This window comes from Melospiza georgiana, chromosome 1, assembly GCF_028018845.1.
Source record: "Melospiza georgiana isolate bMelGeo1 chromosome 1, bMelGeo1.pri, whole genome shotgun sequence".
NCBI classification, from domain to species: Eukaryota; Metazoa; Chordata; class Aves; order Passeriformes; family Passerellidae; genus Melospiza; species Melospiza georgiana.
This window is the reverse complement of record NC_080430.1, coordinates 6,595,751-6,617,404: the sequence shown is the minus strand read 5'-3', so window position 1 is coordinate 6,617,404 and position 21,654 is coordinate 6,595,751. Positions and strand designations below refer to the sequence as shown.

Sequence of the window (21,654 nt, the reverse complement as noted above, 5' to 3'; positions counted from 1 at the left end):
AAATATTAAAAATATTTCCTGTTTGGGTTTGTTTTTTTATTTTTTTGGTAATGTTACTTTACTTTTTCTGCTTGGAAGCAAGTGGAGGAAAGCCATGCTTCTCCAATTTCAGAACATGAGAAATTGTTGCAAAACAAAATATTTTAAAGTAAAGAAAATTTAAATTTCCTTAATTGGAACATTTCCTTAGGAAATGAGTCACATTTTTCAAACATCTGCAGGAGAGTGTTCTGTTACACCTGTGGGTATTTACAGAGCCTGAAGAAATGTTATGGGCTGTTCAGAGCATGTAAGATTATTAAATTTTTGTGTGAAAAAAGATAAGAGAACTAAACAGGATGTTACAGTTCTCTTTACAAGACAAAAGATTTTTTGGCATTGTAATCTGTATTTTCCCTCATTCATTCTTTTCTTCTGTTAATATAATGAGAGAATTCTAATTCCAGTAATAAAATATAAGTATAATGGATGCAGTAGTTATTTGGATTCAGCTGAAAAAGTGGTTTTCTTGTCACTTACAATTTCTTGCAATTCACTTGATCTTTTACTTAGCACCTGTGTATTGTAGTTTAAAATGCATCTCTCAAAATAATATTCAGATAATAGACCTATTCTTCATTTCTGTAGGTTTAACTTCAGGTCATATCATCTTTAAAAGACCCTGTCAAATTGTTTAGCTCTACACAATAACTTATCTCCAAATTGGCAGGTTATTGTGGGAAATGTGCTATTCAGTTTCAGAATTTTTTCTTTTTTTTCTTGAAGGTCCAATCTTTTAAGGCTCAAATCACTTGAGAATGGCTAAGCAACCTGAGTGATTGATTTAAAAAAAATGAAATTACCTTCTAGTGGAATGAATGATTTTTATTTCTATTGTGCAGATGTTAAAAGTAAGATACATCTGGGACCTAAAAGTTGAACACTTGGAGCATTGTTTCTTTTAGAAGACACCTTTAGGAATAGCAATTCAGCTCTTGACCTAGAGAAAATGTGTCTTTTGAAATGCTTTTCTAAGAGCTTTAAGCAAATTGTAGCTTAGCATATTTGTTTTTTGTTGTTCTACCAAGGATGTGTTGGACTGAAGCTTTTCCAAAGGGGTGTGGTGGGATGGATTCACTGCTCCTGTAGCTTGTGTGGTGTCAGCAGTTACACTTGTCATGGCTTTAGCTCTCTGAAAAGGCAACCCAGAGGGCTGTAATGCAGAAATAGATGAACTTAACTGCTTATAAATGTATGCAAATATTGATCTTTACTTTGTGGATTAACAAAACCGGTTAGTCTGCATGGCTGGGCCATTGTAATGGAAGTGTTTGTGTTCTCCCCTTTTCCCCCAAGTGTTCAAGCACTTCTGTATTTGTAGTAAATATTAACAAGTCCTGCTTGTGCTCCAGGTCATTCTGTGCTAGAAGTCAGTGATTGCAGTGAAATATGGAAATTTATTATTCCATGTTTTGACCCTTTCCTCAGTTCTTACTGTGCCATGGCCTTGGCTGTTGGCCTTCACTGCTGATGGGGCAATGGGTCAGGGCTGCCTTTGGTTTTTGCTTGTTTTCTCCCCTTTTCTTCTCAAATTATTACTGATTTTGTTAGTTAAACTTTGTGATGTTTAACAAGAGCAGAGGTGCTAGAGGTAGGAACTCAGTGTGAATCACTCCTTGTATAATCAGAGGAGCATGCAGCTCTTTTTATCTTCCACAGAGACTCCCATGCCTACAGCTGGACGGGATAAATCCAGCCCAACAGATGAATAGTTCTTCTAAAACAGTTGTTTCACGTTTTTAAAATAAATTTCTGAGTTTGGGGCAAATTCTCTCACCTCTCTTTTCTCAGGGCATGTGAAAGTCTTTGTGCTACTGCATCTACCAGTCAATAAACTGAATGGTTGTCTCCGTATTATGTAAACATTCAGTTATAAAGATTAGAGGCTTTTCTGGTTTATGCAGGAAAAATTGAAGGCTGCCCTGATGTCTTGTAAAATTGCATTGGAGGATTCTGGTGAAATGTTTCTCTGGGTTTGTGGGCTGTGGACAAAGAAGGACTAAAGAAACCAAACAAAACCTGCAGAAAACAGCTAATCTTTCTGTAGAAATACCCTATTTAAAGATTCTGTTCCTCACTGCTTTAGTTTAGTGAAGAGGTTCTTGGCCTTTTAAATCATAGACTCTTCCAGTAAAATTTATAAACTTGTAGAAAGTTCTGTTATGCCTGAGAGCATGGAACACGTGGCTGCTCACACCCTCTACCTCTGAAAAGTGCGGGTGGTAACTCTGGCTGAGTTTACCTTGTCAGGACACAGTTTACCCTGGGAAGGAGGGAATGGCTGGATTTAAGAGTGATCTCTCATAGAGACATCAGATATGCTGGATTAAATCTTTTCAAAGTGTGTGATTTTGATGGCAAGAAAGGGATCCTTTGCCCTTTGGGATGGTTGTTGCACTTTGTGCTCTGTCAAATTCCTGCTGTTTCATCATAGGCCAAATATTTTAAATAATAAATTGAATTGATTGATTTGGATAAAATTAATTCTATTTTTATGTCATTAAGTATAACTCAAATATCCTGCTGTTTGGCTTGGGTTATTCCAGTGTCTCAGCTCGAGTGTGCAGCACTTTCTGTTTACAACACCATGTGGAGCACTAGGTCCAGACAACACTGAGGGTGCTTGGGATTGTACTGATAACTATAAAGTTTGTTTTATAAATGTTGTTAAACCCATTTTTAAGCCTGTATGAAAAAGTGTGCTGGGAGTTGATAGGGTGGGCTCACTTGTGCTTGTGTAAGCAGCAGCAGAGTGTGTGTGGAGTGCGTTGAAGGCTCTTTCTCAGAGCAGAAGCACTGCTGGAGCTTTGTGATGTGCTGCCTGAGGTGGGGCTTGAATCCTTCTCTCCCTCTGCATCCCAGCACTGCGAGCAAAGGCTTCTTCCACAGGCACTGCATGTGGCATCAACTTCACCATCTTTATGATTTGAAAAGCTTAAAAATGTATTGAACAGAAGGAAATATCAGGCTTTCCACTGTGCTCAACTGAGGATGTGGCTGTGTTTCTGAGATAAATAAATTGAGGGCTAAGCAGTCTTTGGAATAATTGGTATTAATCTAGAATAAGGCTACTCTATCCCTGAGCAGCACTAACCAGAAATACAGATTTTCATGTCTAATGTTCAATTAAAGGCATGTTAGAATCATAAGCCAGGGGTGTGGAGTGCTCAGTGTGTTATATAGATTTGGCCACTAACCAGCTTCAATTAACTTTTAAGCCAGCAATAAAACAGTGAGAAAAGAGCAATGAGAAACCAAACCAAAACTGTAAAGGCCTTTCCCAGATCTAACGATAGTTCTGGTGAGAAAACAGGTGACCAAATCAGTTATTTAGATTTTTTTTGCCTCCTGTAAATAATTTCACAGAATCTGGCCTTAAGAGGTTTGCACACTTGCAGGTGTTGCAGATTTCATTGGGCTGCTCAGCATGCCTGAAAATCATGGCTTTGGTATTCAAAGCTGGATACCAAATTATCCTCAAAATTAGAGGCTTTATTTGAGAAATTGGAAAGGGAAATGTTGATATGGAGGAGGATTAGACAGTGTGGATTTAGATGCTTATAGGATACTCTGCTCAAAGGCAGGAGTAATGTAAAGCCATCCCACTGAGGGGGGAATTTCTTCGCTTTTAGGTCTCTGCTGAGCACAACACATCTCCAAGGGACATTGCTCCATCACTTTTAGTTACTTCTATGAAGTCCTTGTCTAAGGTGGAAGATTTGGGGAGGCATTGATATTCCTGTCTTTACTCATAATTTGTGAATGACTGAATTGCCTAGTGCCTTGTACATCAGAGGAGCATTTTCTGCTACTTTTGCAGGTGAAAGCCCTGCAGAGACTAAATTATCAGTACCCTTTATTCTTAGAAGGGCTGAAACCATTCTCTTTAAATGGAAAACATACATCTGTGATGGTGTTCACAGGGGTTCTTGGATGAGGGAAGAGATGAGGCTCTGACTCCATGTTTCAAAAGGCTTGATTTATTTTATTATAAATATTACATTAAAACTATACTAAAAGATTAGAAGAAAAGGTTTCATCAGAAGGCTAGCTAGGAATGATAACAAAACCTTCTGTCTTGGACAGAGAGTCCAAGCCAGCTGACTGTGATTGGCCATTAATTAGAAACAACTCTATGAAACCAATCACAGATGCACCTGTTGCATTCCACAGCAGCAGATAATCAATGTTTACATTTTCTTCCTGAGGTCTCTCAGCTTCCCAGGAGGAAAAATCCTAAGGAAAGCATTTTTCATAACAGTTGTCTGCGACATACATCAGTAAATTTTCAGATGGAATTTGAAAATTGTTGTTGGAATTTTCTGGTCTTCTGCTTAATCCTGAGCACTTCCTCTTTTGATCTGTCTTGTAGGTTCTGGTATGAACTTGCTGCAGATTTGGGAAAAGGCATGGTCAAAGCCCTGCCTTGATGCCTGTGCCCCTGGATTGGAGGAGAGACTGGGATGCCCTGTCCCATCCCACTCAGTCCTGGTATGTCCCTGGCCAGAAGAGCTGTAAGCAGCAAGGGGAGTTTTGCTGGGAGTTATGCTGATGGCACTATTTGTGTGTGCAGTGCTGCTGCTTTAATATTTCCAGCTGTGTTGTGAAGGTGTTAACCAAGTCTTTGGGAACTGGCACCCATCAGAGCTTTGGTCTCCTTGGATTCTTGCATGCCCTGGGCTCTGTGAGACACTTTTTGGACTTTTTGGTAGATGCTCCAGCAATGAGAATTTTTGGGGTCCTCTCTCACACCCCAGAGTCTCTGGTCACTGCAGAGCTGTGCATGGGAGTTTATTGCTGCAGAAACAGAGCCCAACATTTGCGTTTCTCAACAGAGATCTTGTTTTAAGCTGTTTGTAGAGTTAATGAGGTAATCTTTGTGAATAATTTGGGATATTTAAAGCTCCTGAGTTCACGTGGCATAATGGTGAAATCAAATCAAGCCTTGCATCTCCTGAGTAAATGAGTTTAGTCTTACTACCCAGCACAAAAGCAGCTATTCTTTAGCTGTTCACATGTGAGGCAGTGGAGATACCCATCACCTGAGCCCTCTGAACTCACTGCTGATCTGTGATGGAGAGCAACATATTAAAAAAATCCTTATAGACCTCCTTGTGTTTTCTTATGGGTAGTTTTCTTCTGTTTTTTCTCAATGGCTATCAAATGTGGCTTAAAAGAATACAGTTCTTGACCTCTAAAATAATAGGGGTTGTATTCCAGCATTTGATGCTGTGATGTATATTAATGTTGTGTTTCCTCTTATGTTTATATTGAATTTCTAATTTCTAGCTATTAATATTCATGTATATGTGCAAAACAGATAGATGTGTTTATGGTACTTGATGTGAATAACTGAAGAAAGACCCAAAGATAAAATGCTGCTATTTACTAGCCTACTTTTAAATCTAATCTGAGGGTATTCCTGTGAGGTTCTCAACAACTACAATGAAAAAAGTGCATTAAAATTTTTTAAAATATTAATTTATACCTTAAATGTTCAGAAATTATTTTTGTAGCTGCTCTAGGGTTTTTCAGTTCTGTGTTACAATACATTGTCATATATTGTAAGATTGCATTCCATTTTTTTGAGCTTTTTTTCTTCTCTTTCTTTCTTTCCTTAGGGGCCCATTTCTCCATATTATAGTCAACGTTATGGGTTTAGCCCAGACTGTAAAATAGTAGCATTTACAGGAGACAATCCAGGTGAGATGATTAACTGTGCAAGATCCAGTGGATATGATTATGTATGTGCTGAAATTCTAAATCTATCTTACTGGTTCTCCTATAAAATGAAAGAATATTGTTTTTATCTGTATTAATTCCTTTTTCTAACACCCTTCTATCACTGATTCTTTTGAGATAGAGATAGCTCAGATAGGCTGTGTATGACAAATTAATTCTCTTTTGCCAAGTAATCAGAAGTGAATTCATTTGCCTTTTGATAACTTCAGTTTTTGTTATGAGAAACCATCCCTACTATCAACTGTTAACATTTTAGCTTGGAGAATATGAATTTGAAAATGTATCTTGTATCTTTTCAAGCAAAAAGGTGCAGATGGACCTTGTTGGCTTTCTCTAAGAATTAGAGATGTTCTTTTCTCAGACTGATAGATCTCAGTACAAGGGAAGTTGTTAATTCAGGGTCAGTTTTTTGAATCCTGGAGACTGTTTCAGAGTAAAGCAAATGTTTCTATTTCTCCAGACTGTGAAAATAAAATACTTCCCATATTACAGTAGCTTATGCAGGTTTGAATAATGATAGAAGTTCATTATGATATATTTTACGTTCTTATTCTGGGAGTTGGGTAAACTCTGCATTTCCCAAAAGTCCAATTTTTTCTTCTAGACACCCAAATTCAACTTAGACAATAAATATGTGATTAATCTGATGAAAGTGGGAATGTTCCTCCTTTAAAGTGTGTTGTTAATCAAGGGTCCACTGCATATGAAACCTGAATATGCAAACCATCAGAAAAATCATGCTGTTTTGTAGTCTTGTCTTGAGCATTTTGATTTTATTAAAATAAAAATCACACCCTCACCCAAAAGTTTTGCCCATATTTTATGGTGGATACCCAAGGTCACTGGGAGCATATTTGCCATTTATATTGTACTTTGAGATGGTGTTTGTAATGTGCTATGATGCCTCAGGTAACAGGCTGTAATTAAGTCAAAGATCTGCCTTTATACCTGGGATTCTTTTTGCTTTCAGCATCACTGGCAGGGATGAGACTTCAAGAAGGAGACATTGCAGTAAGTCAAAACACTCTCCTGAAAACTGTCCTTGGGTGCTTGAAATACCTGAAATGTAAATAGCTGCAGGTTGCCAGTTAAATACACCTGCTAGTGTTGATTTTCTGCTTATTGGATTCATGCTTGTTCTATTTCTATCAATCTGTAAGCTGCCTGAAAGATTTTAAGTAAACTCTTGTGACTATTTTTAACTAACACTGCAGACATTAAAACCCAAGTCTCCATCTAGTATGTATTTCACTGGCATGACAGCCTAAGTCAGAGCTAGCTTCAGCACGAATCCAATTGACTTAATGTGTAATTTAAAAACAATTAGTGGCAATAACAAATGGTTTTAATTTAATTTCTGTATTGCTTTCCATGCACATTGTGATAAGGCTTCAATTATTTTTTTCCCCTGCAGATTAGCCTTGGCACAAGTGACACATTGTTCCTGTGGATCCAAGAGCCAACTCCTGCCTTAGAAGGTCATATTCTCTGCAATCCTGTTGATTCTCAAACATATATGGCCCTTTTATGGTAATATAATTTATTTTTTTTACATCTGGGATCGATAACATATATTTCTTTCTCTGTGTTAGTGCTTTTTATTTCTTTTGTGAGATGATAATGAATAGAACATTCAGCATTCTCTATGGTATATGGCAATCTACTGCTGAAACATTTCCATCAACCTTATAGCATTCCTATTGTTTAATCTGAGGAACTGAAACTGCAGAGTTGTGGAGGATAAATTCTCATGGCAATAAAAAGCTGAAATTATTTCGGTGTATGGATAGAGCCAGGTCTCTGTGTATACCTCAGGTAATGCATTTAATGTGCAGGAATAACAAATCTGCTGAGATGGGATGTGAAATGTGTGGAGCCTGACCAGGCTGTGGAACTTCTGTGCTCCTCTGGTGGTCCAGAGGGGTCATAATGGAGTAGGTGAAGATTCCCTTTCCAGAGAGGAGCTTAATCAGTGATGGGATGCATTAGGGCTGTGCTTCAGGAAAATATTGAGATCTCAAGAAGCCCAGCTGAGGAAATGGTCCTCATGGTAGCTTTTGGCTGCTGTGATTTGGGTGTTGTTTGGCCCCATGCCAGCCAAGGAGGTGGACTGGAGCTGTGTTTGCCCTCACTGAATCACTGTGTTCTAGATTAAAATTTGCAATCTAGGTCAAGTATTTGCAAGTAATATACAGCTAAATTTAGTGCCTAAATGCCCTGGATTGTAGTTGCTTGAAACTCAGAACTTCAGCAAAGCTCAAGTCTGCCCTGGAGCTGTAGTGTTGAATCCCACCTGCACAGTAGTAGATGAGTGTTCATGAGGCTGAGTTCAAAACCAAGATGTCAATTGCAAGTTACTGAGTTTTGTTTTGTAATTTCCCAGCAGGTTTTGTTTGTTATGCTTTGTTTTATGTGGGATTTTTTTGTTTGCTTGCTTTGTTTTTAATTTACATTTGAGTTTTTCTTCTACCCAATGTTTTCTTTACTTTTGCTGTGTAAAAGAGCTGTACAAACAACCTGTTCATAATAGGAAATCAGATACTGAGGTATTTTTTTGAATAAATGTTACACTGCTGTTCTTTCACTGCAGCTTAACATGCAGTTTGGTAGTGGCCTTGGCAGGGCTGAGTTAATCCTTCCTGCTCCTTCTGTGTAGTCATTTCTGAGCTGACCCTGCCCCTTTGGCACCAAGGCTCTTTATTTCTAGAATATTAGAGTTAATAGGGGATTCTCAGTAGAGAATGAATGCCTGAGCTACCAGACAGGGTATTTGTATGGAAAACTCAAATAGCTTCAGCTGGTGCTACTGAGCAAGTTCAAGGATTTCCTTGCCCTCATTTTTGATATTTCTGTGCTTCTTCTGCTGAGCTGCTCTGATAACTCTGTGCTGGAGAGGGTTCAAACTGCTTCCCCCTGGGTTCAAGTCCAGTGTTTTGCAGGAGTGTGATATTCACAAAGAGGGTGACAGCATGAACTGTGTGAAGACCATAAAAAATGAAGAGATGCACATTTTACTGCACAGTTTGCTAACTGGCTGTGGTGCTTTCCTTTGCCAGATCCTGGCACAGAGCTAGACCTCATCATAGTTCTTGCTGGACCCAGGCTGGTTCCACACAGGTACCACATTCCTGAAACCATAAATGCAATGTGGGGACACTCCTGCTGCTCCTGGCAGAGCCATCTCAGAGTGAGGGGTGGCAGGACACCTCTCTGAGGAGATGTCTCAGCTGTGCAGAGCTGGCCTGGGTTTGGCATGGCCTGCCTTGGACCTAACCTGACTCACTGGAGAAATGCACGCCCCCATCTCTGCTCTGTGCTCCCCAGCACCTCCTGTAAAAGCTTTCTCTTATCTTGCTCTTCCTTCTCTATCTCTTTCCATAATGAAGTGCTTACGTCTTTTAACTTGCCCAGCTTTAATTCAGCTGATAAACTAAACAACAATGTCAAGTAAAGGAACAAAATGCTTTAAATCTAGAGGCAAACGTTTTGGAAAATACATGTGGTGTGTTTGTGTGTTTCAGTTTTAAGAATGGCTCTCTGATGAGAGAGAGGATCAGGGATGAGTGTGCTTCAGGCTCCTGGGATGAATTCTCCAAAGCCTTATCATCAACTGATGCTGGAAACAGTGGAAACTTGGGTATGAGCCTTGGCAGGGCTGGGACTTTGAGGGTTTGCTTGGACTCATACTGCAGTAGGTGTTGTACCTCCTTTTTACTTGGGTCATCATAAAGGTCAGGAATGAAGTTAACTAGAGCAAGAGAAATTCCTAATGTGTGCTTGGAAATGCTCTGTTGACAACCTAAGTGTCATCACAGTGTTTTCCTTCAATGTTCACTGACTAAGAAAATTATATTTATGGATCTCCTGTGGTTGTTGGAAGGATGTTAGTAACATCTTAGCTGCAGAATGTTTAAAACTAGTAATTTCTGAAGGAGGTTTTCATTAAAGTTTATTTCTTTTTCTGAAGACTCAAACCAAGTGAATTAAGTACCTCCATATTATTTATTTCTCAGTCATTAGTCTAGAATCTTGTTCATGCATGTGTACAAAGCAATGATGCCAAGGGATGCCTGGATTTCCTGCGTTTTCCCTAGTGTGTGTCACAGAATCATTTCATCCCTGTTTTTTCCCCTGTGTTATGCTTAGTAAGTGAAATGTAACAAAATTCTGATGATGGAAATATTTTAAAAATGCTATTAAACTCATGGATTTGAAGTTTTTCATTACTTTCTCTCCCACAGTTTAACATTTTACAAGTCTAATATATAGCTCTGAAATAAGCTGTTGAAAAGTGAGCACATGTCTAATCAAGATTAAAATGGACCCATTGCAGAGCAGGGTATGAAATCATCACCATCATCTCAGGTGTGAATTGATATAGGTAAAATTAATGTAAAAATTACAGGCAGCAAAGTTTTTAAATGGAGATATTTAAGCTATAGAAGGGTTCACTCCTTAGCAAAGTGAATTTAAGATAGAGCCTCTGACACTTTGAGATTAGATTTTTCATTTTTAGAAGCTCTGTTATGTTGTCTGTCAAATCCAGTCTCTGTGGGGTATTAAAATGACCAGGAATCTCTTGTCACTAGAAGACAAATCAATTCTAGTGTTTTAGAAAATGGGAAGAAATTATTCTAAAACCCCAAAGTCAGCCAGTTTAGACAATATTAAAAAAATTTGAAGCTGATGAAAATATTGTTACTGAACCAGGACAGTGCCCTAAAGTTTTAAAGCTTGTGTTACAGTGTATTCCCTTGAATATTTCACTCCCCTATAAAATGGGTGTTTCATGAAAGGCATCCTCAATAATCTGTGTACTAGGATAACCTCTGGGTATATCTGTAACAAATGGAATAATCTCCATAATTTAAGTGCCTGGGGGGAGCAAAGCAAAGGCACAGCTGTTTAAATACCCCTCTCCTTTTATTCCCTGTGTTTCCTGTGGTGTGGGGATTGGCCTCTGCAGAGGTTTGGAGGTCAGGACTGGAATGTTGGCATGTGCTGCCCCTGCAGATCTGTGGCACACAGAGTTGCTTGCTGGCAACTCTGCAGAGTGTTTAACCAGAAAGGTTATGCGTGCTAAAGCACAGAATTATTTTGGGTTTTATTTTGCCAGGTCTGCTAGGGCAGCACAGTTTTGTTCCAAGGTTAGAACCTCAGAAACTCTCCTTAGTTTCTTAGCTATTCTGTCCAGTTTTTCTGTCCTCATTTTTTTTTCTGGTCTCCTTTCTTGAATATCTTTTCTGACCAACCCAAAGAAATCTTTGTCTAGCTGTCTACAAAGCATTACAGCATTTCCTCAGATCTCATCAAAACTATTCAGAGACCAGCTCTGCTTCGTGACTTAAAATATCTGATGTTCTCTAATAAGCTCATGAAATCTAATCCAGGGTATGAGTTCCAATATTCCTGTACTCTTCTTACCAACTTCTCATTTTTTTCTGTGTGTGGTTTTTTCCTCCCTTCACCCTTGCATATGACCTACTCAAATATTTCTAGGGTGAGTTGTGTATTAGCTGTGTTACTTGCAAATGTGTGCATTGTGGTAGATGTATCCTTTCTTGTAGGCTTGGTGTTTATTACATTTTTTGGCATGTTTAATATCCATACTTGGGAAACTGAGAGAAACACAGAATTATTGAATATCCTGAGTTGGCAGGGATCATGAAAGTCCAGCTCCTGGCTCTGCACAGGAGAGCCCCAAGAATTTCACCACATGGCTCAGAACATTAAGAAGTTGATGTGTGGACTGAAATTAGTAAAGAGACAGGTTGTGTGGTGACTCATATTTCTAAGTACATGATAAACATCTATCATTTTAGCTGTGTGCAAAAATAAGATTCTAGCTTTGGACCTGGGAGCAAACATGACAACTTTAATGTTTCTTGATGCAGGTTTCTACTTTGATGTGATGGAAATTACTCCTGAAGCAGTTGGGGTTCACAGATTCAACAGAGACAACCAAAAGGTAGTAATAATCTGGTTAATGTCTCAAACTTTGAAGGAATGCTGTCAAGGTTTCAAGTTTTTGCTGTTATATATTTTTTTCTTTCTGTCTGAAATATTTGCTGTCCAGTTCCATTTATTGATGCAAGTCCCTGGAATGATTTTCAAAAGGAGGTATTTGGTCTGTAGCTTGAGAGCATCTACAGAGCAATGTCTGAACTAGAACTTGTATGGTGTTTTTTTCATGATATACTTTCTTTACTGGAAAATGTGGATTTACTGAAACCAGCACTGTCTTTGAAACAGGATTAACTTTAAGCTTACTGAGAACTTAGCACATGTACATGACTGAGGCCTTGTTTTTTAAATTTTAAACTCCTAGATAAGGGTGTGTTGAAACTTTATAACTGTAATATTTTGTCTATATATGTGTGAACTTACAGACCTCATTTTTCTGTCCTGCATGACTTGGAGTAACCTACAAGCCACAGAATGGTATTTAAGTAAGCACAGGCTCAAGTCCAAGTGGAATAAAATAGAAGTTATGGAAAGTTCTTTGTATATTGGTTTTTTTGGTTTTTTTTTGAGGAATGGCTGTTATTTAGATGCCTGGCTTTCTGGGTGGTACTGAAACTCAGGAGATGTCTTTGATCAATCATGACTCCCAGTCGATCAGACCTCACGTAGGTGAACAGAGATTGATGCTATCTGGTGTTTGCAGTGCAGCTCTACTCTCTGAAGTGTTGGCTGTTAAATGAATGCTTAATCACTTCTGGCTGTTACACAAATGTAGGCACTTAGTGCAGTGCATGGAGAAACTCAACTTCATGTGAAGGATTCCCTCTCTTTGTTTGCAGTTCAATATTCTGCTGCTTCTGTTTCCTCATTGATGAAAGGACAGAAAAATGTTATAGATGGAAACAAAATAAATTAATGAAAAGATTACATGGTTTCACTTTTGTGAAGACAAATTTTGTGAAATAGATTTAGACTTCTGTGGCATTGCTTAATTCATCTGAATTTCATATTATTTTATAGTCTGTAATTGCTTTAAATTTGTATTTTTGAGATATTGATTCCTAAGCAGCTCTTGGTGATGGGATATGCTTAGGGAAAAGTTTACAACTTGCCCTAAACTTCTTCCCATTGTGCATCAACTTCAAGTTTGGTGTATTTGCCAACAGCATTGAGGTTATGGGTTGTGTTCTCTGTCATGAGTCTTTAGGTCCATCTTGTGTGTATGAGTGCAGAACTGAGCCTAGATGAGAGCAGACTTCAGGGTGAAGGCAAAGACAATCAATTGTAAACCAGTCCTGTGTTTTTAACCACTCTGCAGCTTGGCAGTGAGTGCTGGGTAAGGAGTTGGTAATTCATCCCCTCTTTGGTGCAGGTTCCAAGGTTTCCAAAGGAAGTAGAAATACGAGCGCTGATTGAAGGGCAGTTCATGGCCAAGAGGATTCATGCTGAGAAGCTGGGATATAAAGTCTGTGAGTATGATGAGAACTAATGGCACTGGGGGCCAAAGGCAGCAATGTCAGTGCTGTCATCCCTGTCCTGCCTCATGGATACAGAAACTGGTGTGAACTCTGAGCTTGGTCTCAGAAAAATTATTGATGGTGTGTTGGATGCAAGTTTTTGCAGATGGTAGCATGAGAAGGACCAAAGAGGTTTAGCTTAAAGAAGACTTCTTTTTCAAGTATTCTTGCGGTCTCATTGTTTCTGAGCTGCATTTTCCATTTCTAAATAAGAGCTTGGCCTTTGATAGATGTTTAAGTGAAAAGAAGACCAGTCTTCTGCCTGAAGCACAAGACTGTAACTTAGAAAATCTGAAATCTATGCTCAGTTCTTGGATCTGCCATAAGCTGGTCACACACCTCTTTACCTCAGTTTTCTGTTAATAAGGCAGAAGCCCTTTCCCTGTCTTGTAATTTAGAAAGCCAGAGCTCCAGCTTCCTGGAATTTTTGGTATGAATAGTTTTTAGCACACTGGAACAGCAAAGTCAGCCAGCATTTTACCTGTAGAAGTGGATTCAGATCATTACTTGGTGTACAATTATACAAAAATAATACAGACAAGCCTGAAGATTTTTATTGATGTTTTCTCACAGTGTATCAGCTAGTGGTATCTTTAACATGCTGAATTAACTCATCTGGAGGATTGTTAATAAATATTTTATTTTTAAAAATCATATTTTTATTTACATCCTGATCTCCTTCACAAGTCATTCCTACCCCCAGGCTTTTATCAATAATCATGAAGGACAGAATATTTCTATTGTTTACTTTTAAGAGAGAACTCCAGGAGCTGAAAGTTGAGAAAATGCAGAGATACTGGAACAAATCACAAGGCTTGACAGCACCACCTCATAAATTTACGCTGTAAAGGTTTTTGTGTTATATATTTTCTTATATAGTTGAAACTGTATTTATTTATGGGGATAATTAATGGAGACAGGCAGAGTTTCAAATAGACTGTGTTTAAAATACCTGTTTATCCTTCCTTCTTAGATTCTGCTGCACCAAAATCTTGGTTTATATAGCCCAGAAAGCTCATGGCTGAGGATACTTTTGCAGTCTGTAAATGTCAGGGGTTAGACAAACACCAGAGTGTGAGAAGAGCTATTTGAGATATCAGACAACCCTGACACAGGAACAAATGTGGATAAATTATCTGTAAATACATTTAGGCTGAGTAGGACAGCCAAAAATCCAAATAGTTGTAGGATGTGGCTTAAGCTTTGAGAATTCTTCATTAGTATCTTTTAAAATGCTGTAGATGCCTACAATGAAAAGGAGACAGGTGTGATTGGATTATATTCCTATGGATTCTTTGGAATATTAGATACATTTTTGTTGCATCCCTAGGGCCTTTTAGCTATTTGGTAACTTAACAGATGAGTTGCTTTAAAAAAGAGCTGCTGTACATAGTGCAGGCTGTGTGCATCTCCCACTTCTCCTTAGTGGTATTATTTAAATCCATACTCTGTTTGTGTAGTGATGGCAGGCTCACATCTGCATTTGTTGTGTGACAGCTCTGGAAACAGGGTGTGTTCTCAATGTGTTTCAGGGTAAGGATGAGCTTTGTGCGAATTACTCCAGCATTGCCAGACTTTCTCTTGTTTAATAGCTGCTGTTTTTCAGGCTGCCTCTCTTTTTTCTTTCCTTTTAATGTGATTTAAAAGCTTATTTATTTTTTGGATTAAATATGCAGTCTGGACCCTTGTGTTTATTCAATTCCTTTTAGGCCTTGCCTACATGGGGGATTTACTTTGATATTTCCAGGAATCAAGCTGATTTACATTCAGAAATATAATCACAGCAGGGTAAATCTTAGCTTTTTTTATTGTTGTTGCTGTTGTTTGCACTGATGGGTGAATACAGTAAGAAGTGCTCACAAGCTCTGGAAGGTTCTGTGATGACACCCATTAAATCAATGTGTGACAGAAATGGATGTGGCATGGTCAGTGACAACAAATGCCTTGCTGGGGTGCCCTGAGGTTTGTGTGGTGCTGTCACAGTGGTGCATATGAGTCAGAAACCTGGCTAAGAATTTCCCTAGCTCTGGCACCAAGGTGCTGGAAAATGATTTTGGCAGCTCTGATCCTGCCTCTCTGTTCCTGGGCCAAATGCAGTTTGGATGGCTGTAATCAGAAAAGCAGCAGCGTACGTGAGAGAGAATTCTGTAAAAACAAACAAATAAAAACTGCCATATAGAGTTCTTGGTTATGCACTGTGAACATGACAAACATTAGATAATCCCTTAGAATTAGCTTCCAGTTAATGAATATATTATCTTGCAAGGAGCAGTGTTTTGAATCCTCAGTCTAGCTGGTGCTGTGGGAAGGAGTGCAGTGATGCTGAAAGAGCTTTTTATATGTGAGCTTTTATTCCCAGCTGGATGTGTCCAGCACATTATAAATCTGATATAAATGACAAATAATAGTTTGAAATACCCCTTAAAGCAGCTCCTCGGGTGCTGTTTGTGCTGCCTGTGACACGAGCTCAGATTTCAGTGTGGCTTTGGTGCCAGTAGAGGGCAGGGGATTCTGTCTCATGAATTTTGTCTCCGAGGCTGGGACGTGTCAGCCTTGTTCTGAAAATGGCACACAGTCACCAGATGATCCTTGGGAGAAAGGTTAGACCTTATATTAATTGTGATTTAAGGGCTTTCAAAGTGTGTGTCACTCTGTTCTAATTGCTCTAATCTTTCTCAATCAGGTTTCAGAGGAAATCATTCAGTAACACCCTGTATCCTGTTTTGCTTATGTGCTTAAGGGGTGGACTGAGTGTTGAATCTAGAAACAAACAAGTGAAGTTTGGTCTGTCCCTGTTGTTTACATCCTCCCATTCAGAGATTCATGAAGATAACGTGAGGGTTTGCTGTTCTGCCTTTATTTTCCTGAATTTTGATGGTATCATAAACACCTTCTATTTTTTCACTTCCTTTTACTGCTTGCAGCCATTCCCCTTGGAAAGCCAAGCTCACAACTGCAGTTCAGAGGATGGACTTAGAGCCATAGAGCTTGCTGCATGGTTAGGGGACTCTCTGAAGTCAAAGCCATGGTAACTTTGTGCAGAAATGACAGTGTCTGCAGCTCAGTGACACAGGTGGTCACAGCAGCTATAAAGCTGTCAGCGGTACAGACTGATCTGCCAGTATATACTTCAATAATCTTGATGATCACTTCACAGTTGCTGCTGTTCCTGACCAAGCAATCCTGAAGTTCATCCTGAAATTGACACTGGCTGGAAAATGTTGCCATGGTTCTTGCTTGGACCTGGTGAGGCTGTCCTGGTGGAAACCCACAAAACTGAATAATTTTGGGAGCAAAATCCATCCCCTACTTTACTGATAGGTGATGTAACTATGCCATGATGTATGTTACCTATGCTGAAGGAAAACAGCACGCAGGTAAGGGCTCTGTGCTGATCACACATATAGTCAATAGCTATTTAAATTACATTTTGCTCTAGAGTGTAGGAACCTTCATGACAATGGTGACCTGAGCCCTGAGTCAGCACATGTTGGATCATGTGTGTGTTAGAGTTGTGTCAAGTCAGCTTTTGTGGGACTGCAGCAGCAATTAATAAATCCTGCTGTGTAGGAAGGCTGATTATCTGGGGTGGGGTCTGTGTTGAAGCTGTTAACTTTGGGAGAGGGCTTTCTGTCTTGTTTTTGTGCCCATCAGTGATCCATAATACTCCAATTGCCTAAGGTGCTGTTCTGTCACCTTTGCACCCTCAGGAATCTGATTCTGCCACCCAGCTGTGCTCAGCAGGGGCAGGTGGGTAGAAGGTGCCACATTTTATGAGAGCAGGCTTTGTCCATAAAACCCTGTCTGTGATTATTGTGTAATTTATAGTTGCTTACATAAATCCAACACTCACAAATGATGTTGGTGCCTTGAATTCTAGTGACTGTATTAAGTGCTGGCTGGGATGACACTGACATCCCTGGGGCTTTGCACTGCTGTAAGAATGAGCTGATCTTTTTTTGGGTGCATTCTTGAAAAAAAAATAGCAGTCCTGAAGTGCTAAGAAGAAAAAGAGGAATGTCAGAGCATGCTGGGCCTGATTTCTCAGGGATTGGAGAGGGGACTTACATTTCTGAAGAACTCAGTTTAAGATTACATGAGGGTGAACCCCAAGGTGATGAATTTTCTTTTTCCTCAGGTGGTGTTTCCTTCTGATGCTCTTCTCAGCAGGCTGGAGGTAGCAATAATGTGGGGCTGTTTTCCTGCATGGAAGGCAGTCTGATGGAGTCAGGGATGCTCAGAAAATAGAATCAAGGAATCCTTAAGGTTGGAAAAGAACTCCAAGATCATCACATCCAACATTTGACCTAACACCACACTAAGACATCTCATGAAATGCCATGCCTACATGTTTTTTGAACACTTCCAGGGACAGTGACTCCACCACTTCCCTTGTTCCAAACTATCACTTAGTACAACATGAAGCAGTTGTGTTTTACTGTTCCTGTTATCATGTGGAGGCACAGAAACCCAAAGGTGAGACCTGAGGCTGTTACTCCGCAACAAAATATTGGATTGGAGGATGAAATGGCTCTCCTTCTTAGCAAGGCAGGATGTCACTGGTCCTTGGGATGCTTCAGGGATGCCTTTGTGTCTGGCTGTGAGACAGATTTTCGTGCTGCTGGCTGTCCTTGACTGTCTGGCACTTGTGACTGTGCTCTCCAAAACTCCTGTGAATTATTGGGAGTGGGGATTCTTGTTCTATCAACCTTTGCCTGCACTGCTGAGTGTGTGTTTACTCCAGTTGTAGCAGTGTTTTGGCTGAAATAAGGAACACTGGGAGTGAGGCCATTTTGTAGTTGCATACGGATTAAATTGATGTTTATGCCCTGTGGGATTTAAATTTCTTGGAGAAATCAATACTAAAATCTTGTGTTGGCTTCGTGCTTGTCTCTTGCTGTTTGCTGCTGAGAGTGCTGATGGTGTTTCAGCAGCACGAGGGTGCTGGCTTTGTTAGGAGCCTTTTGCTTCAGCAAGCTTGTGAAAACAGTTTAAAAATTATTAGAGGACAGTGACAGGTTGAAGTTTTTGTTTTGGAACAATAGTGAATAGCAGTAACAGGCAGATTCAAATGTGGAACAGAGATGGGGCAGAGTGTGCTGCTTGGCATGCAGTACAAACAGAAATGCCTTGCCATTACATCTTAAACCTATATTTTGGGGGGAGGAGTGTTGGCTCAAAAAGTACTTTGAAATTCATCAGAGGCAGGATCTTCCTCCCAGATAAGCCAGTCATTCTGCTGCAGAGGATATTTGTATTTTCTGATGAAACTTCTGCCTGATAAGAGTGCCAGTGTTAGGATGGGCAATAGCTTGCCAAGAACTTGACTCTATCCACTTTAATTTTTCACAGAGCATCAGACTTTTATCACGTAGCTGAGCCTTCAAGGCATGATCAAGCAAGGCTTGGTTTTAAGCCAGTGATCTGGAAAGGTTGGTTAGCTCATTACCAATTCCCTGACCAAGTATTTCACAAAAAATTGGCTTTTTATTATTACTTGGCTCAGGAGAGTAAAGTATTAGTTTAACTAATTTTTAAAGGGTTAGATAAAATGTCTCTGAAGGAAATGACCTCATGTGCTATAAGGAAGCTGCTTACGTGCTCTAGAATTCTTCATGCAGTGGCTATTGTCTTGCTTTTATTTTGCTTTATTGTTGTCATACATATACAGGAAACACAACGAAGACAGAAAATCTGAAGAGTTAATAAAAAAGATTAGAAGGGGTACTATCTGTCTTTCTTTTCTGGCACCATGATAAAATGCTGTCATTCTTTGAACAATTGCTTTTAATGTTTGGTCAGCAAAAGACCAAGTATGTAAAGGGTTCAATTCCTGTGCCCTGATGTTGGGAGAGATTGTTTATGGCTCTGTCAGTGGCTGTGCTGTTCAGGCAGTACTCAGAAAAATAGTCAAGCTGTCAGTTTGCTGGGTTTGTTAGAGCTTTGTGGATCTCTGGAAGCTGGGGACCTGGAGATCAGCTGGATTATCTACTAAATCTCCTTTTATTGCTTGTTTTTTGAGACTGATCTACAGTTTTAAATCCAATTAGATTAGCAAGGGAATGACACGACTGCAGTCCATAACTGCCTTCTTGGGGAAAGGGAACTTGATAGTATGGGACTCTTGGGCCTTACAGACAGAAACATTATGGTTCAATAACTGGAAGCTGAAAGCAGGCAAACCTCAAATGACAAGGAAGGTGCAGATTTTTAACAGTAACTGAAATCAAACTGCAGAAATTGACAGTGGTGTAGTGAATTCTTTAGCACTGGCAGTTTTAAGAACAAGATTGTTTTTCCTCTAAAACCAGGTGCACTGGTCTAAAGAGATCAGTTATGTTACAGAAGAGAGAGTTTAAAAGATGAGACTTGCCCATTCCACCTCAGACACATGGGAATCTGTAAGAAAAATAAGTTAATCTGATTCACAGCTATATAACATTGCTGTTCAGTAATCATTTATATCCATAGCAGCTTCTGGTATCACTGTAAATGAAGGCCTGTTTTCATAATCATTCTGCTTGTAAAATACTACATTTACCTCTAATTAACACTTAGTGAAATGCCACATATTTATTACTTTAAATCTTTCTCCTGGTGTGTTCCTGTGTTTTCATTGTTGCTCAAATGTGGCAGTCCTGTTAGTGAGCTCTAATCAGCTCTCCCAAGACTACCCAAGACTATCCTAGTCCTTCCAGCTGTATTTCCCTTTTTTTTTTTTTCTGGTTTAGGGTTATTCAGCTTCTTTTACACATCTCAGGTTATGCATCACTCCTGAGCATGAGTCTCAATGCTTTCAGCTGCATCAACCCACACTTGAGGTTTTCAGTGTTCACAGGGGTTCCAAGCCATTCTTTCCCTGCTTCCAGCACATACAGTGGTTTTTAGCTGTGATTGCTGCATGAAATTAGGCAAGGCAATTTTCCCTTACTTATAAACAGATTACTGCCTAAATTTCAAAAACAATTTTGGATATCTAAAGCTTTGTTTCCATCCAAATTTTGATTTCCAGAGGACAGCTACTCAGTTTTTACCCAGATTATCTCAAGGAAAAAGATGGCCAACAACCTCCCACACTTCTTATTTAAGCAAGACCCAAGTAAAGTTCACACAATTGTGGACAAGAGTTATTTTTCTTTTGACTTGCATAACTTCAAGTCTCTTCAGACATGAGGAATTAATCTGGGCAACTTTTAAAATTTTTCCTCTTTCTGGCCTGTGGTTTTCAAGAACACACATGAAGGATGTTCTTAAAACTATAATCTTATTTAACTTGTATGTGGTGTCTAACTTCTGCACTAGCACAGATATGTGTGGGCAATGTAAAATGACAGGCCTCAGCCCCAAGGTTTTCCCAACTTCAGTTTAGTCCAAGTGTAAAAGGTGGCAAAAGGTGGAAAGCTAATGAAAAACAACCTTAAAGTGCAGTGTGTACTTGTCCAGTTGTCTGAGGTAAGAACAGAAATGTGTTACATTTGCACTTGGAGGCTGGAATTTGGGATCAGTGACAGGACCAACCCAAGGGAGAAAATTTGGTGTGCGGAAGAGTGAGATTTAGAGCATCTACAGCATTAAAATCCCAGATTCCAGCTTCTGGACAGTGATATAACTTTTCTCTTTGATGTTCAAAAGGCTGGACCTGACAGTGCCTTGCAGTGACCTCCAGCTTGTCAGTGCTATAACTTTCCGAGCTGGAAAATCCAAAGAATGGATAAAAGAGCACAAAGAAAGTTTGCTTGAATCTGAAATTGTCTTTTCCTGACTGCAGTTAGAGTGATTGTACAGCATCAGACAAAGTAAAACTAAACCCAGGAGTACCTGCTGAGCACTGTACATCAATTACTACACAAGTAGAAAGTGAGTTTAAAAATGGCCACTTCTCTACCACTTCTGTTGGTTTTAAAGTATTTATGTTCCATTTGACAATATCTGAAGATTATTGGGAAATGTCAAGAAATCTCTGAAAGCTGGAAATTTGAAATTAAAATACAAGTATGAATATACATAGAAGCAAAGGGTAGGTTTGTAATGGTTTTATTTTTCATAGTATCTCAAAGTGAATTAGTTCTTTAGAGAATACCTCTACTGCAGATAATTTCACTTGTCAATATTTATCTGAAATGTTCCTAAACTGTGGCTTAGCACCTCATGCTTCACCTTGTATTGTGCCTATTTCCATGGATTCGTCTGAAATGCATATTTATTAGACATTTTCAGGAGTTCTGGTGGATGAAAGTTCAATTAGCTCCTGGTTGTAAAAAATCAGCTGCATCTTTGTCAAATATAAATCATTTCCATTTCCACTTTTGCAGTAACACTAACAAATGAACTTACTTGTGAGTTGGTAGCACAAGTTTCAGCGTGCTTGTCTATCTTGCCAAGGCACTCCATG

At 39.2% G+C, this 21,654-nt stretch overlaps 1 protein-coding gene across 1 annotated transcript in view; it reads left to right on the top strand.

The window, feature by feature from the left end:
• Positions 1–21,654, top strand: part of XYLB (xylulokinase) — an 84,752-nt gene that overhangs the window by 13,610 nt on the left and 49,488 nt on the right. The window contains exons 9-15 of the mRNA XM_058026811.1: positions 4,412–4,530; positions 5,661–5,742; positions 6,752–6,792; positions 7,196–7,311; positions 9,303–9,418; positions 11,676–11,749; positions 13,118–13,214. Coding sequence (XP_057882794.1) covers positions 4,412–4,530; positions 5,661–5,742; positions 6,752–6,792; positions 7,196–7,311; positions 9,303–9,418; positions 11,676–11,749; positions 13,118–13,214 — 645 coding nt within the window. The remainder of the gene's footprint in view (positions 1–4,411; positions 4,531–5,660; positions 5,743–6,751; positions 6,793–7,195; positions 7,312–9,302; positions 9,419–11,675; positions 11,750–13,117; positions 13,215–21,654) is intronic.